Source organism: Silene latifolia, chromosome 5 (assembly GCF_048544455.1).
Source record: "Silene latifolia isolate original U9 population chromosome 5, ASM4854445v1, whole genome shotgun sequence".
Lineage (NCBI taxonomy): Eukaryota > Viridiplantae > Streptophyta > Magnoliopsida > Caryophyllales > Caryophyllaceae > Silene > Silene latifolia.
In genome coordinates, this window is record NC_133530.1 from 26,765,067 (window position 1) to 26,783,137 (window position 18,071).

Sequence of the window (18,071 nt, forward strand, 5' to 3'; positions counted from 1 at the left end):
ACATGTCATAATGAGTGTCGAGTAAAGCGAGATTAAAATAAAGTGAAGTGTCTAAATAACATAGTACTTCGTTGTATTATAATGTAAAATGCCAAACAGGCAAACACAAAGTACATTTGCTGAGAGATCAAGTAAGGATAACACTGTCAAAAAGGCAATTGTATATTTAAACAACACACGGTCAAAAGTCGAAACCTGCAAAAGTATAAAATAATCCGGAAATCATCAAAGGTGGTAGGCAACTTCTTCTGATCACAGCAAAGACGTAGAGTATCGGGTTCTTGAGATTAGAAACTGTCATGTCGACAATGATGAGAATCAAACAAATATTTACCAGCACAAAGATTTCTTGAAGCTTCAGTAGTCTTCATCACTCTCGTGTTTGTGTAAGATGTATATGGATGTACAGGATGGCGGTGTTTGTATCAAAGTAGAACTACATGATTGTACAGAAACAAGAATCAGAATCATCGTCGCTATCACTCCCATCACTGCAAAACAAAAAGATCTCCCTATTAGTCTGTACTGTAGAAATTTACTTCAGTGGAGTTTAATCAGAAAAATGACAGACAAATAAGAGTTAGGTGTGAAAAGTACTTTACACAAAAACATCTATACAAAGTATATGTTCCTAATGTAGTTAATTTGTCAAAGAGGGGCATATGTTATAAACTTCAGCCTGAAAAGTCCTAATTTTTTCTTAATATCAAAATGCGGGCTAAAAACTCCGCCAGTGAGTGCCTTTTACAACATTCACTGATGGTCACAAGCCTGGATAAGGGAGGAAAATCGCAATAACTTTGGGACGGCAAACATAAACCAAGCCACACTGTATGTATACGAATCAAAACCTCAACTAACTCCGGCAATAGTCCAATTTACTCAGCTTAATGCAGAATAGCAACTCTACAGAATCAAAGGATTATCTACTATTTTTTTTTTCTACAATGAAACATCTAACAATTTCAGGGAGACGACTTCAACGAATACATGCAGTAAATCACATTCAAAATATCACAGGCTAGCTCATAAATACCGGCTTGGCTACTGAGGTTGGGATCTAAATATTATCCCCCTTAACCGGATAATGCACTACCTTAGGGGAGATGACTAGATGAGTAACTATTACCGCCCTAATGACGATAATACTTGACTTTTCTTCCTCGCGTCTGCACTTCCACTACCACCGCTGTCTCCAAATTACCATTAATTTTGACATCTATTGCTCAAGTAGAAGCCAGCAATTAACCTCATTCCAAGTAATCCCTTAGAAAAGTGCCTTTATGCAATTATTCTTATCGAGTAACTAAAAGTCAAAAGCTTAACGAAAGAAGTTTACAAGTTCCATTCACTAATTAGCAGGAGCCGGAGCAATGATCTGGCTTAACTTTCAAAACATCCAAATCACGTATCACATTACAGCTCAAAAACATATTAACTTACAGGAAAATACAGGTTCCACTCCAAATTCCAAATTCCACATTCAACCAATTTAAGAGAGCTCCATAGAGCAGAAACATACAAAAGATAACACAACAAAATTGCAACAAAACAGAATTTCAAAGACAAAATAATCAAGGTAAAACAATATGTAATACACAGAAATGTATAAATACCTTACTTGAAACTCAACAACTTCAGCAAGCTTATTTCCATTAATATCATTCCACTGAACTTTCCTCCTAGTTTTAGAGACATCTTTTGAGATTCCCCCATTTCTAGGTCGCAACAGTCTCTGTGACTCGACAACGCTGTCCTCTTTACTTGACATGCTTTCCTCAAATTCCTTTCTTTCAGGCTTCAGGCTACTAATAAGAGGCTTATTATTCACATTTTCACCATTAGAATCCATTTTAACATAATCTTCACAACAAACCCAGATGACAATTTCAATAATCCTCCAAAAGCTACCAACTTTATACAAAAAATCCACTTATATCATGTACCCTGTCAGCAAAACACCAACATTATGAGGTATAGACAGAAACCCATAAAAGAATAAATAAATCCTTTTATATATATCCGAGATCAAATTGTGAGAAATGAAATTTAATTATTGTACTACTGTTACAATCATGTTTGTAAGAGTAAAGACGGGTATTCAAGACACTATTTTATGTTGCTTTAAAGAGAGAAGAAAATAGGAGAATGATGCATTGTTTCAGAAACATTCTTTTAACAGCTTTTTGAAAATTAATTATTTTACTCTACTGTTACAATTATGATGATGTTTTTTTAATTTTATTTACAATAAATAAGGACCTATGTGAGATATGTTGTTAGTAATGAGTACATGTAGAGATTAGATCTGCTATTGATGACATCAGAGCTGATGCTGACCAGCTGTTGCATTTGTTGGTTGACTCCCTTGGCTTTTTTGTCCAACTAACTTCTGATTGCTTTAAACTGAAGATAATTCTCACCAAATAACTCCAAAGAGGATAAATATGGAACACAGGAACAGGAAGCATATTTGTGGGTAAGTCATTAAAATAAGTTATAATTGGGTTTAAAACCAGTCAGCATCGAAAACTGCTATCATTGCTCCTTAATTTGAGGTAAGATTAAACCCCGGTGACCAAACCGAAAATTAATATTATTTTTTGAAGTTTGGAAGACTTTGATGACTCAAAGTGAGTAAAATATAATCAACCCCATTAATTTCAAGAGAACCCCATTTTAGTAATTACTTAATATTAAGGAGAACTATGTATCATTTTAAAAAAAAAAATTGAAACTTGATATGTGAAAAGGGAATATAAGATTATAAGTATTCCACAGTAATTCAAGTGCAAAAATACATAAAGCCGAGGATCAAAATCATTCATCAGAGCATATTCAAAACCAGCAGATCAAACTCATTTTCAAGTAAGTCTGATAGATTAATATCATACTAGAAATGTACGGAGTAGAAAGGTGTAATATATCTTGTAAGATAAGATGCTATGATCATGGGATAGGGAGAGGATTGAAATTAGTTTGCTTCAAAAGTGTGCTACTATGATTGCTACTTAAGACACACTCAAAGTAGCCACTACTTCACTTAGCTCATATGTCATTTCTTGATTAAAACAGAAACTCTACCTTATATAAGCATGCACACGAGGGCATAATAGAAAGGGAGAAACAAACCAAGTAAATCAAAATGGCTTGCTTTGGGTTGAATGGAGGCAGAGACAAACGATCAAAGGCTGGCTTCTTCGAACGTTCGTCACCTGCATTACAACAAATCCTGCTTAAGATATACCGGTAAGAATAAACCCGAGCCAAAGTTACTTCATTTCTAACATAGAGGTTAAAGTTGCTACATACGACACCTTTTACCTTGCCTTATGTGGGATCCCGTAAAGCATATTGCTTTAGTGCCATCCTTATTGTTCCAACAAACTATTTTTGCAGAAGAGATAGGAGTTATATGCCAGGGTCACTGACCCTACTTCTTTCATAACAGAGCCCAAGTCCCAACAGAGATTGATCACCATTTATACGAATTTGGGTCAGTGATATACCATGTACAGGTAAGAACTTGAATCATCTAATGACAGAGTATTGTAAACAGATTCACACATTTTTTGGTAGCATCACCACATCACGAATTAAAAACAGCAAGATTATGAAAGTAAGACAAACCAAACCTAAATGCCCTAAAAATAATACTTTTTCTGCATTCCGCTAGTTTTGGTGTTGGAAAGATCAAGAATCTATAAACGTTATATAGTAATGACTTAGAAAACATTCAAGTATTCAACAAGACACCACCACAAATTTTTCTGTGTCCGCCATTGAACACATTTGATGATCAACCACAAAACACAACAGATATTGACATCATAGCATCATAATTTGTGAGCTTTGTTTAGGAAAATCTTGCTGTTGTAAACATCAGCTCAGATATCCCTTGTTGTGTTTGACAGTACTCTGCTTCAGATACTCATTATATCTACCTATCAATCTCAACCCCAATACTCACCGGAAATTCAGAGTCACAGGAACTGTGTGGTTTTACTAAAGAAAAGATAAATGAAATATGCCCTAGCGTGGTGGAAATACTTGACCAAACAAGAGAAGGATACCAACTCACCCTACGACTGAATGTTGATCATATTCCACCAGGCAAAGGTTAGCAAATCTGAACTAATAATCCATTACGATTTGTAAAAATATGGGGTATGGACTTCAGGGCTTAAGGTTAAGTAACTTAGCCTAGGGCACTGAACAAATTAGTCATTGCACTTTTCAGTTTCCACAGATACCGATTTCATGACCTATATTCCTTGTACAGATGGACCAAAGGTAATCCAGGAGATAGCTGCCCTAGAATCTGTGATATTAAGCTCTCAACTGAAACAGATGCTCCACAATTTCAATTTAGAAGGTGATTTAGTAGGGACTTATAAACCAGTTAAACTTATGTATCGCCCAAGAGAGCCTTTTTTTGTCATCAGGCAGGTACCTTTTAGTATACATTCTATACACATAACTTATAACATTGTCCGTTAAGGGGTGGTACTCGTGACATGGGTTGGAAACTACTCCTATATTGTGGCTCCTTAAAGAAAAAAACAAAAAAAGACATCATTACCCTAGTAGTTTGAATTCTGATATAGTGGATCAATCACTCAGCTACTTAAGAAAGTTTTACTAGTTTAGTAATCTTGACAAAATTAGATTTATATGATTGACAGCCACACAAGCTCACTATTGTATTCCCAATGAGATTTAAAGAAACTTCAGATGTGGTGATTGCTACATCCTTCTTCCAGGTTTGTCGCTCACACCCATCATTGCAATGTTATATTTCACTTACCCCAGCCCAATTATATTGTCCCCATTTGACTTCGATGATGACTATTGTCAACTTTGACCATTAATTTCTCAAAATAAATGTGGAGAAACAATGCAAAGTTTCTAACATTTGATATACAATTGTACATTAACAACTATTTTAATATTAAAATATTTAAAAAGTTGTACCAATTGTATATTGTGCAAAAAATAGTGATCAATGTTGACATTGTTAGATCATCAAAGTCAAACTCGGACAATATAAATGGAAAGGAGGGAGTAAAATATAACTAAAATTAAAACAAATCAACATTACACTTTGATAATAGGAGCTAGTGGAAGTTGGAGGAACGGAAGCATTAGCTAAAGCACCGCCATGCAACTGGTCGCCCATTCCTCCACCAGAGTTAAGAGGAGAGCTCATAGAAGACTTGAGCACAAATGGAGGGTTTGTCTCCTTTGGTATAATCCTCTTACAAAATTTCTACCTACTAATCTCTTCATACACTTCATCTGTGTAACTCACAAGCGCAAAGATATACTCCCTCCTATTCATTGAAATTGCGACATTTTTCAAAATTTCGCTCGCATATTTTGTCAAATGTTGCACTTCTAATGAATTGGAGGAGTACAAAGCAGTGTAAAATAAAGTAATGAATCTCAGGATGTGGAATGTGAGACTAAGCTTGAACTAACTCCTAAAGTGCAGACATCTTTGCACGGCATGTTGACAACAAAAGATTAGATAAGACCGTATGGATTCTGCTTAACTTCCACACCTATGTTAAATCACATATAAAGGTATGGTTTCTAAAGGCTCCTTTATATTTACAGTGCTAATGTTAAAACTTTTCTAATTTGGTTCTATTAAAATTGTTGTGTAGAGCACTAAAGGATTTATTCAGAGAAAATTGAGAGGGAGATTGGAAGATCTGGTCAAGGTAAAAACTTTATGCCATACAAGCATCACTGCACCAGTGTTGTCTTCATCTCACAAAACCCCATTAGCTTGTTCAGTGATAGTTTTTAGGAAGGTTTAAGTTATATACACGTCATAATATTTAAAAAGGGGTCGCCTCTACGACAAACCTCCCTCCGCCTAATCCTTCGAAACTGAAGAACAACACGAGAAACAAACCCCTTCTGTTATCAAGCCAACTGAAGAAGATAAAAAACAACTAGAATCCGATGAAGAAGGTGATGAACCCAAAAAGAAACTTTCAATTAAAGCGTCGGAAACTGATTTTGGTACGGAATCCAACACGGATTCACACCCGTCTTCGAAAATTTAAAGAATCATCACAATTAAAAAAATCATCACTTTATCCATAACTTGGACCTTAGTAAATTTCCTATCATTAAGTTTACCTTTAACAAAATTAAAAAATTCATCACGATTAGGTCCTTATTATTATTTCCTTAAAATCAATCATAGCTTGTAAAACAACAATCCCATCATTGAAACTCCAAAGCCGATAAATGAAACCATTTTTTTCAAGGTCGTCTTCATCTTCTTCAACGACAATAGCCTTTGCATTAACAGCCTTCTCTTCATCGGTCTTTGCCTTTAAATATATCGCCTTCGCGGCCTTATTGGATTCTTTGACAATTGGCATGTTAATGTTAATGTTTTTGGCCTTATTGACCTGTTGCGAAAAAGGCCAAAAACATTAACAAGCCAATTGTCAAAGAATCCAACAAGGCCGCAAAGGCGATATATTAAAGGCAAAAATCGGTGAAGAGAAGGCCGTTAATACAAAGACTGTTGTTGTTGTTGAAGAAGATGAAGACGGCCTTGAAAGAAAGGATTTCATTAGTAGGCTTTGGAGTTTCAATGATGAGATTGTTGTTTTACAAGCCAGATTGAGTTAAGGAAGAGAATAATAAGAACCCTCTTTTTAATCGTGATGATTTTTTTAATTTTGTTAAAGGTAAACTTAATGATAGGAAATTTACAAAGGTTAAAGTAATGGATAAAGTGATTATTTTTTTAACTGTGATGATTTTTAAAATTTTCGAGGACGGGTGAGCATTCGTGCTAGATTCGGTAGCAGAATCAGTTTCCTAATTGGAAGTGTTTTTTTTTTTCTGTTCCTCGTGTTGTTCTTCAGTTTCGGAGGATTCAGCGGAGGGAGGTATATTTTGACAAGAAAAAATTAAACTATTCGGTTATCTAAGTTGCAGGTCTTGCATCAACCAAATAACAATGAAGATGAACATGATCAGAAACTTAAAGGTATGCCTTAACAGTTAGTCAAATATGCACCTTCCTCCTAAGAAATAATATAAAATGTAATTATATGACACTAACAATACATCAACCAATGATAAGTTTATGAAACTAATTAGTATGTGACTACGTTCACCAAACAAGACTAAACATAAATGTAAAGAAATGAAACAACTGAAAAGCAACAATTGAATGCAGGATGTGGCTGGAAGATGAACCCCGTTAGATTTTCAAGATTCACAAAACTCAGAAAAAGAGACAGTGATGTCAAGAAGAAGACAAAGAGATTCAGATACCGCATAAGAATTCATGGTTTAAGCGAACTAAACAGGAAGATCAAGAGAATTCACCATAGGATAAAGACCCGTGGTTTTGGCCACATCCGCTTTCAATGGTTCTCAATCCTGAAATTTCGTTCTGGAAAAGGGTACACAAGATTAGAATAGTATTATTAGTGATAATGATTCCACATCATCAGCAAAAAGTGGATGTATAACATTTACCTAGCCTCTTGTTGAAGCGCAGAAAACCATCTCAATTCCAGCAGTTGGTACTATCCAATCTAATGCAGTTCAATTCTTTAAAAACCTCGAAGTACAAGATCCTGCTTACTTAATCTGCCTGGTCATACAGAATTACTGTAGTGTTGTTTCCAATTATGTGTCATCGTTCATTCAAGAGCTACTCACATATAGATCTATATGCACTTCAGCCCGAGCCAAATTATTTCAAGTTCGCTTCACTGGATAGGTCAATCGGTCTGACTTGCGTCATTTAGGGTCGTATCCATTAAGGTTTTTGTTGTTATCATATGTAAATAAACAAGAACATATCACCTGGTGCTATTTCATTTAAAAAAGGCTTCAGACAATATACATAGAACCTGCAAATGTTTGAATACTTTTTCAGCCAGCAGAGTTATGTCTATTTTAGTAATTCTCACTACTCACTAGTACTTGTATAATCTTACTCCGTGCCTGCATTGGAGATACTGAAATACTGTACTCATTAAGTATAAAATGTGCATCTCAGTTCACTGAGCTAAAAAAACACTTTCAAATGAAAATGTCCTATCAGTAGCAAAGCATGGACATCCTTTTCTAGATGATGTCAAAAAATTACTCAAATAGATAGATGGAAGTGTAACGGTGCATACACGATTTGCAGTTGTATACTTGTATAACTTCAATTAGGGAAAGAAAAAGCACAAAAAGGTTACAAAATGTAAAGTTACAAAGAGCTCAAATTACCCATCTCGAGAGCAAAAATTCAGTCTTTCCTTCCTATCTACAACATACATATCCATTGATATTAAAAACTGAATATCTAATCCATCTCAAGTTCCGGAAGTGGCTGCAGGAGCATACCACGAGACTCAATTCTTGGCAACAACGATCCAGTTCCTTCACCAAATCTTAACCCCTCCTTACGCGACAACAACCAAAACAAACCAAAACAAGTGATTAAAACCACAATGGCATGACAAACAAACAACAAATTCATCAATGCAACACCCCTCAAGCCATCCACATCAAGAACACAATTAATATCAACCTTATCATTACCCGGCAACAACGACACCGTATGACACCCCTTCAACCCAAATGTCTCAGTATACAAATTCAATCCAACTTGCAAACTCCAAGTCCCCTTGAACATAAGCCCACTAGACAAGTAAAAATCGGCTACAAAGGCGGTAGGCCTAATCGACAAATACAAACAAGAGAAGGCACAAACTAGAGTCAAATGATCAAGCATGTCATACACATTGCTAGCAACACCATCAAAACCATTCCCATTAATCAAATATTCAACAAGAAAACAAACCCCACCTAAAACATACACAAAACCCTCATTTATTGCACAAAGATCGAAACTTTCACGCAATATGATCAAAATTAAAAGTACCCAAAACAGGAAAATTAGGGTTCCATGTTGCAGGAAGGCAAATCTATAACTTGGGTACCCAGAAAATGATAGAAACAGAAAAATGTCTGAAAATGAAATAATTGGTAATGCAATTAAAAGGGTATAAAAGTCAATATTTTTCCAATTAGGGTTGATGAAAAACCAGGGTTTTGAACGGTAAAGAGATGGATCTTTAAGATATAATGAAAAAGAACAGTATAATCTACGAAACCCAATTGAGAAGAGGAATAAAAATGTGCAAAAATGAGTTGCAAGTGAACCCATTGTTTGTAAAATCTGATATTATTGGAATGTGATTACCGATTAAAACTAGGATAATGTAATTGACTACTGGTGAATTCTGTGATTTTATATGTATGGGAATGTGACAGTGGTTTTGTTGATTGTAAGAGAATGTTTCTGGGTTCAATGATTGATATTATGAAAAACAGAAGTGTCATAGATCATGGGTTTATTTGGTGATGATTGCTCATGCTGTTTATAGAATCATGTTGACTTTGTAATGCAGGACAAGTTCTGAGTTTCACAAAATCTCATCGAAGACGGACGATATCCGTCACAAGCTTGTGATGGATACCGTTTTGTCTCACCTTGTCCCCTCTCCCTTTTTGTGAGAGGTCTTCAGCTTATGACGGGATTAGTCCGTCACAAGCAAGACGTTAGGGGGCGTTTGTTTGAGCCTTTGAGGTATATGTATGAGTTTGGAATCCCCCTACTAATAAGAGAATAAAAATTCTTTTAGTTTTTTTTCCAAAATGCATCAACCTTAATAAGGAAACAATTAAACTATTATCTTTTCCTTAAAATATAATCATATTATAATTATAATTATACGCTAATATTTTAATTAAATTAAAAATTATAATTTTTTTTCATTATAATAAAACAAAATTGGTATTAAAGTATAAAATATAGGTTGCTAAGCTTTTAATAATGCAATAATGATTATAGAAAATAATTTAACACATACTTACTATTATGTTCGTGACAAAAATAAAATCATTAAAAAAATTGGAGAGAATTATAAAATAAAATCTGTAGTTTATGGTAAAAAAAAAATACTTTCATAAAAATACACATTTCAAGTATAGCTTTACTAAATTCTCTTTGATTAGTTTTCCATTTCATTTTTTTTTTTGTTTCATCTCAAAATACGGAGTACAATGGAGCAAAATATCTCTCTTATACTAAAAGAATAAGTGCTCTCTAAAAATTTTTCGCCCAAGTGAAATGCTCTATGATTGGTCATCACTCCTATTCAATGATTGGTCATCACTCCTCACATTATATCATAATTATATCATATTAATTCTATACCATAAATAAGAGATACTACTGCTAATTTTTAATTTTTGAAAGCTACTCATATATAGTAGATGGGTTGTTAAACACACATTAATGGAATATTTTGATTTTGTTATACATGGATTGCATTAATAATACGTACGTTGTACGTATGAGGCAAAATATGCTGCACATTTTTTTTTTTCATAATCATGTTTTGTCTTTTGATGCAAACAGTGGTAGAGTTAGGGGGCTAGCAAGGGCGGTCGTCCCCCCTGGCCAATGAAATTTTTGAAATTTTTAGTTAAATTTTTCGAAAAATTTTCGAGTGTACCTTATGAAATTAATCATTTTTTATTTTCTAATTTTATTGTATAATTAAGTCATTACTTGAGGTTATTCTTTTGAAAAATTTAATCATTTATAAATATATTATATTTAATAATGAAGTAATTTATATAATTAGGTTCAGTTAAAACGTTAATCTTATTTAGTGTGAAAGCTATCAAATATTCTCTCTTATTATACCGCTTAAGCATGTTACCAAGATATAACATTTAACGTCTTTCTACATTATTATCTAAAAAGTCGCGCATTTGCGCAGGAATTACACCTGTTAGGAATCATATCTGAGTGGTATTGTAACACCCCCATATCCAGATGAGCCTTAACTAGGCCTTCCTTAGCATATAAAGGCATTACCATTTCGGTTGCCCGAGGACAGTAATAATCAAATGTCGATAAAAGAACTATTATGTTATATTACAAGTGATTTAAAACCAACAAACATTATAAAAGTTACAACTCAGAGGCTACTCGCTATTACTATCAAATCTCGTGAAGACTCATCGCTGCCCGGACTCCAGCTATCAACGATATCAACACCTGCTAAAACAGACTGCTCACCATAGGGGATCACGGCAGACACATAAGACAACAAAACAACCACACAAGGTCAGTACTGAGATAAGACATGGCAACACCAACGACATCTAGCAATACAACACAACACAATCAGTCACACACACAATCACACCCACTCCAATCAATCTCCGTCACCGATCGTCCACTTGACCACCACCAGCTGGGGACCGCAGCCGTTCCCACCTAAGCCCCGCTCATCATACCGAGCGATAACCCTGTCCCATTAATGTGCACATCCCCTCCCGTGGCGGGTTCCACGGAGGGCGAAACTAGGGCGTGAAGCCACTCCCGCAAGTGACTCCACTCAGCCGAGAACGCATCTCGAGAACCAGAGACAAACAATCACAACCATCAACCATCACAATACGAATACGAATACGACAATATACAACAACCACAATACACCCATACATCACAACAATCGACACACTAGACCATCTACAGAAACTGAGTAGGCGAACCTACCTTTAAGCAACTGCAACCAATCCATGCCAACATACGACATATCCAGCAATCAAGCAATGCCTATAACCACAGCACAATCATCTATTACTATCAAGCAAACTCTAACTGCAAAGACAAGGATACGGATGATGATGACGACATACCTACAAGGAGAAACCCGGCAAAAGACCGCTACCCGACTCAAGCTATGCTCTCCTAAGGCACAAGAACCTTCAACGGCTTCCATGGAGGTTTTATGGTGAAAGTAAGGGAAAGAGGCGACTAAAGGATTGAAGAAATGAGGCGGAAATGATTTGCGTATTTAACAAAACGCGATTAAAAACCCTCGCTGAAAACCCGGTACTCGATCGAGTGTCCCACATACTCGATTGAGTGACCCCCTACTCGATCGAGTAACCACGCTCGATCGAGTAACCACGCTACTCGATCGAGTAGCCTCTACTTTATCGAGTACCACACATAACTCGCAACCCAAGATAGCTTTGGCACGCACTTCTAAGGACTATTACCGCTCCCAAGGTCAGTCAACGCTGGTCAAAGGGTCTCTAAAAGGGCGGGTATTACAGTCTTCCCCCCCTTAAAAAGAACTTCGTCCCCGAAGTTCAACTCACCTAACTCAAAGCACAAGACACGAGAGCACAACGACATCACTACCCTTTCGACACAGGTCACTACTCCCCAGAAATACCATTCCCCTATGTCATCATCATCAACTGTCACTCTATATAGGTCGACTCATACAAGATATTACTTGAAATACTCAACACACTACGAGTTTACACTCTTCTCACTTAGCAACCACCAACAACGCGTAGCAACTACCATCAACGCGAAACATGTCACTTTAGCACCACTAAAGTACTCAACAACGCGATTTTATTACGACACATGGCACCACGACTATCAACTTCCACTTCGACGCATGAATTACCCAACGACTAAGGTAACCAATTACAACTTCATACAATCAATGTGATCAAAGTAGTAGAAAACTTTGTAAATAAACAACAAAACATTTTAAACGAACAACAACATAATCTCAAAATCAGCCTTTTTATTTTGCGACATTACTCTTCCCCTCTAAAAGGAACTTCGTCCCCGAAGTTCACCACCAAATTACCACACATGTTACCTATTACTTGCATCGTAACATAAATCAAAACCATATTATTTATTGTTAACATTACTCATATTACTCGTACAACTAGTCAATCATAAAGATATATACAACCATATTCGAACAACTAGTCACCGTCAAGCAAGTATAAGCACCTCATTTGAATTTGTATATATGGAATTCGGTGAAATATAAGTTGTGGACAAAACGGATGTAAAACGAATGCAATTAGAATCACAACTCTACTATTCGTTGCAAATATGCCTTTAAAACCAAGCACGTCTTCCAACATATGAAATGAACGGTCCGAATATGTTACTACTCATTAATAACCATGTTAAACATCAAACATGCAATTATATAACAATTAAACAATTTTAATTTCTCAAAAGTTCCTGTAACAGTGTTACTCGATCGAGTATGTAGTGGTACTCGATCGAGTGCCCGCTACTCGATCGAGTATGTAGTGGTACTCGATCGAGTGCCCGCTACTCGATCGAGTGTCTTGGCTACTCGATCGAGTAGCCCTGAGATCAAAATGCCTCAATTCTGTCACACCTGCAGCTACTCGACCGAGTATGGGGTACTCTGTCGAGTACCTACAGGTCAAATACCTTGGAAACCTGTCATAACCCGCATATATATATATACATAATCATCACATAACTTGAGTCGGAATGACTTCCCGACTCACAAAATCCTGCAACAAAGTCAAACTAGCAAGTCCGGCCTTATGGCCAACCATACAAACCCGAAAATAAAAGTTCTAACAACCAACAACTACCATAATCTAACGACGACTACCATCAACAAAACACAAAGGTAAAGAACAGGAGTATCACTCCTGCTGCTGCTGCTGCTGCTGCTGCTGCTCCTCCTCCATCACCTCATCACCACCACCATCGCCTCCCGAGGTGCCCGCTCCCGATGACCCAATACCTGCATCAACTCCCGCTCCAGCTCCAGGACTCACGTACCATGGGGTCAAGCCGCCAAAGGAAAAGGACTGAGGCGTCCCCCAAGCTGACTGATCCACCCCGTAAGAGTGGAAAACCCCACTATAGTCCCCAACTCCACTACACCATACCGGATGCGGTCCCTCTGTCCCAATCCCCTGAGTGTACGCCATCTCGTGCATATTCCTGAGTGTCAAAGTAGATGACACTCTCTCTGCCAAGTAACTCGATCGCGTCTCCGGGGTATCAAGGTAGGGGTAGCACGGAAAAGGGTGCTGCTGTGGTGGTGCTACCGGTCGTGGTCTAGTCTCAGCGGTCCTCTCTCTCTCACTCGACGGGGTCCTCTCCCCAACCTGGGCCTCTCCTCCACTACCGCCGCGTTCTCCCCCTTCTTCGGCTCGGGCATCACCTGGAGAATCGTGTCATCAATGAGGTACGTCCTCAACTGTCGAGGTCCATCATCACCCTCCTCCTCCTCGTCGGAGTCCACAACTATGACCACCGGGTCTAGCGGCTCTGTCGGTGGAAGGTGCTCAGGAGCCGGAATCTTCATCCAGCTCATGCCTCACACCCTCCAAGCAAGGCTGCCATCAGCTAAAGTTCTCAACCACTTCAGATCGAGGTAGTAGTCACGGTCCATAATAGGCACCAGTGTAGCCAGAGGAACATACTCGGAAGAAGCCTCAAAGGTGGTTAGCTTTTCAGCTAACCGAGTGGCGATAGCGCCGCAACTCAAGTACCGGGAAGTGGCAGTAGCCATCAAAGTAAGGCTAGCGCAGACTATGGCAGGAGCATTAAAGACCACCCTCTCGGTCCGCTCCGGGTTGAGGTAAGACATCAGAAGCAACACCTCATGATTGTTCAGTTTACTGATATCCGGTCTATTATAAAGGAGGTTCGAAAGAGAACGAAGAAAGATCCTCAATGTAACATGCTGAACATCATTAATCAGCATGTTGCTTGAGGTGGGAGCCGGCTACGGTAAGACAAGGCATTAGGCGGCAGACACCGCACTCAGCAGGGATATCAGTGATGGAATCCTTGGGAGGCTTGACCAACCCAAGGTGAGAAGCAAAAAGGTCCATGGTAAGCAAGAAACGTGTGTTCATCAACCAAAACTCAACGGTTTGGGCAGCTGGGTCATAACTAAAGGAGCTCATAAACTCCAAAGTAAGGAAAGGGTAGGAATGTTTCCTCAGCCGATACAACCCCGTAAAGCCCAAGGTCTCAAATATGTGACGAACATCCGTCTCTATTCCCAAATCAGTCAGAAGTGTGGTATCCACACACCGAGTTGGCCTCATTTTTCGTTTTTGCAAAACCACAAAACGCTCTCTCTGTTTAAAATCTACAAACACTACTGAAGGGTACTCCGGTACCGCGGGTACCGCGGGTACCACGGGTCCACTCCCTTCCCCAGTCTCAGGCTGTGAAGCCCTCCCCCTTTTGCTTTGTCGGGTCCCTATGTTCAGTCTCGGTGTGACACCCTCATTCATTGCGGAAAAGTAAACACATAATTCTAGATAAAAACTGCATGGATATGTTTGTAATAGATTCATTTGGTTAAAAACCTGTAATTTTTAAAACCGAAACGAAACTCAACTCGTTATAAAAATATCCAAATGGGAAGGTGTCAAACATGCAAGGTCTAAAATAAATCTCATAAATAAAACATCGCTAAAGTCGCGAAACAAAGTTATACAACCCAAATATGAAAAAGGGAGACATATGTCCCTAAAAAGTATATGACATAAAAAGTGTTTAAGGGTCACAATAAAATAAAGCCAATCTAGGTCCCAAGGTTACTTTGCTCGCTAGCTCGTCCATGTACCCAATATATGCATCACCTACCTGTCAATCGCATTTTATACAAATACGAAAGCCACAGTAAGTGGGGAGTAACTCCGAGTTCTCCCAGCCACGAAATGTCATAATTAATATAACATGTAAACATAAGAATATGAATATGAATAACACATAGCCTTAGCATATAGATGCTAAACAATCGTGCTTATCATGTGAACAACAATATAACAACACATAGTCCTAGCATGTGAATACTAGACCGACTCATACTACACTATCATGTGAATCACATAACATCCGGGAATCCAAACTCTATCAACCATAGCCGGCTTGCATCTCACCTTCTATGATTCATAGAATCATCAAACAAGAAAGGACAATATATCTAGAGACAGGCATAAGTTCCTAGTACCGTCAATAGTCACTATGTAACTCGAGTCTATACCACGAGGTAAGGTAAACACCCTAGTCCTAAACCTGCGCAAACCTAGCGACATGCGGAAAACTACCGCATCCAAGACCCATGATATCAACACATGAGTACCCCTAAGGAGTTCACCAAAGGGTTGGCTAGTACTTAAGCTGACCACATAATTCTAAGAGTACGTCAGGAGGTCATGCCCTAACTTGGATATAAACCCACCAAGCTAAGACACAAAGGCTATTAAGCGATGAACATATACTCGTCAAAGACTATAATGGCCTATCTATGACGAAGGCCGAAATATTCACCTAGGACCTAGTCCCAGCTTGAATACTTTAACCCACATCACACAAGACAAGTAGGACACCCACTTAACCATAAGAGGGGCAAAGAGTCCAAACTTGCACATACAAATGATCATACACACCCTAGCATATGAAAGGCTATGCAAGAGCATATTCAGCTGACAATCCAACAATATCTCCAATATCAATAATAATCCAAATTCCAGCTAACCAACGGTACCATAATCCATGAGAACAAGCTAAAATGGCAAAGAGGCAACAAGACTCAAGCATAAGGCATCCAAAGCATCCAATAACCAACATGTGAAATGATAATTACAAATATCAAGGCATAACATAAAACATACAATAACAACCAATCTTACCTCAAAGACAAACCCTCGACCCTAGTCCCGCGACGGGTCATCGGTCAAATCGAGGCTGACCGGTTTAAACCTAGTTTGACCAAACTCGTTCGGTCAATCTGGCCCAGCTCAGAGTCTTGGCCTACTTTGGCCCAAATCACAAAATTCATCACAATATCATTCTCATGTCATTTCCAATTTCTATCATGTGAAAAACTATCAACATAAGGAAATATATTCCGACTTACAAAATAACTAATTCCACAAAATTCTCGCATAATAAAATAGCATAAATAACCGTCTCACACAAGGGTAAACTTTTCTATAAATTTTTAATCGATAAAACGACGCCATTTACTCATACGGACTCCGAATTGAGTGATTCAAGTGGCTAAACCACCTAATTTTTCGATGCCGTTCAATCTGTCATATTTTTGGAAACATTGGAAACCGTCTCGGTCCGTTACTGACGCGTTCCAGCCAAAACACGGACTTGTCACAACACATAATCCCTCATCCAAATTTGTTCCAAACAATAATATACAAATGGGTAACATAAATTAAACATAAGCATACTCATCTTACTCCATTCATTCATTTATCAACAAGATCGTTTCAAACAACAACAAACAACAACAAACAACAAATACAACTACTAATGTGACATTAATTCGTCGAGTAACTCGGAATAGTTACCTTTAGCTAGCAAAGAGACAAGTAATAACTTGAGAAAGCTTCTAAAACCCAAAATTACTCTTCATCTTCAACCACATATGAGTCACCTAACCCATCTTCAAATTCTTCACCTATAAGAACAACAAAAACACAATTATTAAGCTTAAATTCGAAAACCCTAAAAGATGAGCCTTAAAACAAAATTGGGGGAAATGAAAATAAAGCTTACTAGGAGATGAGGATTGAAGAGAGGATTCCAAATATATAATTTTTATGAGATTTGGTGGAGAAATGAAGGATTTATGGTGGATTTAGGGATTGTAAGGAGGATTTTTGAGATGAATTTGGTGTTTGATGAAAGGAAGAGAGAGAGTGAATTATGGAGGAAATGAAAGTTGAAAGAGGGGACAATGGAGGGTAGGTGGCCAGCCAAAAGGCATGGGGAGATGAGTCATTTGTTTACGTTTTGGGGTTTGCTTTGACGGTAATTAGAAATATTCGTCGAACGCGATTTCCGAGAATATTAAAGTTCTTAAACACGATTTTACTAAAAGATTAAGTACTCATATGCCCAATATCCAAACTCGTTTACCCAACGACCGTAAGAAATGGGAAAATCCCAATTTTACGACTTTTATCCGAAATCTATTTTATCAAAGGAAAAGGTTTAAATATAGTTTAACTCACTTTTAAACATTTCTAAACTATCAAAAATAATTACATTTCTTCAAAATAAAATAAGATTATATTTTATCAAATAAATTTTATTTCAAATAAATTAATATTAAATTAAAATAGATTAAAATATTACTTTTAAAATATAATAA

At 37.4% G+C, this 18,071-nt stretch overlaps 3 protein-coding genes across 7 annotated transcripts; 1 reads left to right on the forward strand and 2 right to left on the reverse strand.

The window, feature by feature from the left end:
• Positions 1-53: 53 nt before the first annotated feature.
• LOC141657100 (uncharacterized) lies at positions 54-7,656 on the reverse strand. Of its 3 annotated transcripts, none has more exons than XM_074464232.1 (5): positions 7,519-7,656; positions 7,366-7,432; positions 3,133-3,215; positions 1,617-1,947; positions 54-491 (listed from the first exon to the last, which is right to left on the reverse strand). In XM_074464232.1, exons 4-5 carry the CDS (start codon positions 1,850-1,852, stop codon positions 437-439), a joined length of 291 nt encoding a protein of 96 aa, XP_074320333.1. In that variant the 5' UTR covers positions 1,853-1,947; positions 3,133-3,215; positions 7,366-7,432; positions 7,519-7,656; the 3' UTR covers positions 54-436. The 3 variants fall into 3 exon arrangements, with proteins under 3 accessions (XP_074320333.1, XP_074320332.1, XP_074320331.1); XM_074464231.1 differs by having other exon boundaries at positions 3,085-3,215; XM_074464230.1 differs by having other exon boundaries at positions 1,617-2,385; positions 2,424-3,215.
• LOC141657098 (actin-related protein 2/3 complex subunit 2B) lies at positions 3,096-8,116 on the forward strand. 3 transcript variants are annotated; one of them, XM_074464226.1, is made up of 10 exons: positions 3,096-3,249; positions 3,452-3,518; positions 3,915-4,119; positions 4,283-4,449; positions 4,686-4,763; positions 5,115-5,247; positions 5,495-5,586; positions 5,670-5,726; positions 6,964-7,021; positions 7,214-8,116. In XM_074464226.1, the coding sequence occupies exons 1-10, from the start codon at positions 3,146-3,148 to the stop codon at positions 7,459-7,461; spliced, it is 1,209 nt and encodes a 402-aa protein (XP_074320327.1). In that variant the 5' UTR covers positions 3,096-3,145; the 3' UTR covers positions 7,462-8,116. The 3 variants fall into 3 exon arrangements, with proteins under 3 accessions (XP_074320327.1, XP_074320328.1, XP_074320329.1); XM_074464227.1 differs by having other exon boundaries at positions 6,970-7,021; XM_074464228.1 differs by lacking the exon at positions 6,964-7,021.
• A 225-nt stretch (positions 8,117-8,341) lies between these two features.
• On the reverse strand, positions 8,342-9,208 carry LOC141655111 (uncharacterized). Its single transcript, XM_074462207.1, has one exon. It carries the CDS (start codon positions 9,206-9,208, stop codon positions 8,342-8,344), a length of 867 nt encoding a protein of 288 aa, XP_074318308.1.
• Between the last annotated feature and the right edge of the window lie 8,863 nt (positions 9,209-18,071).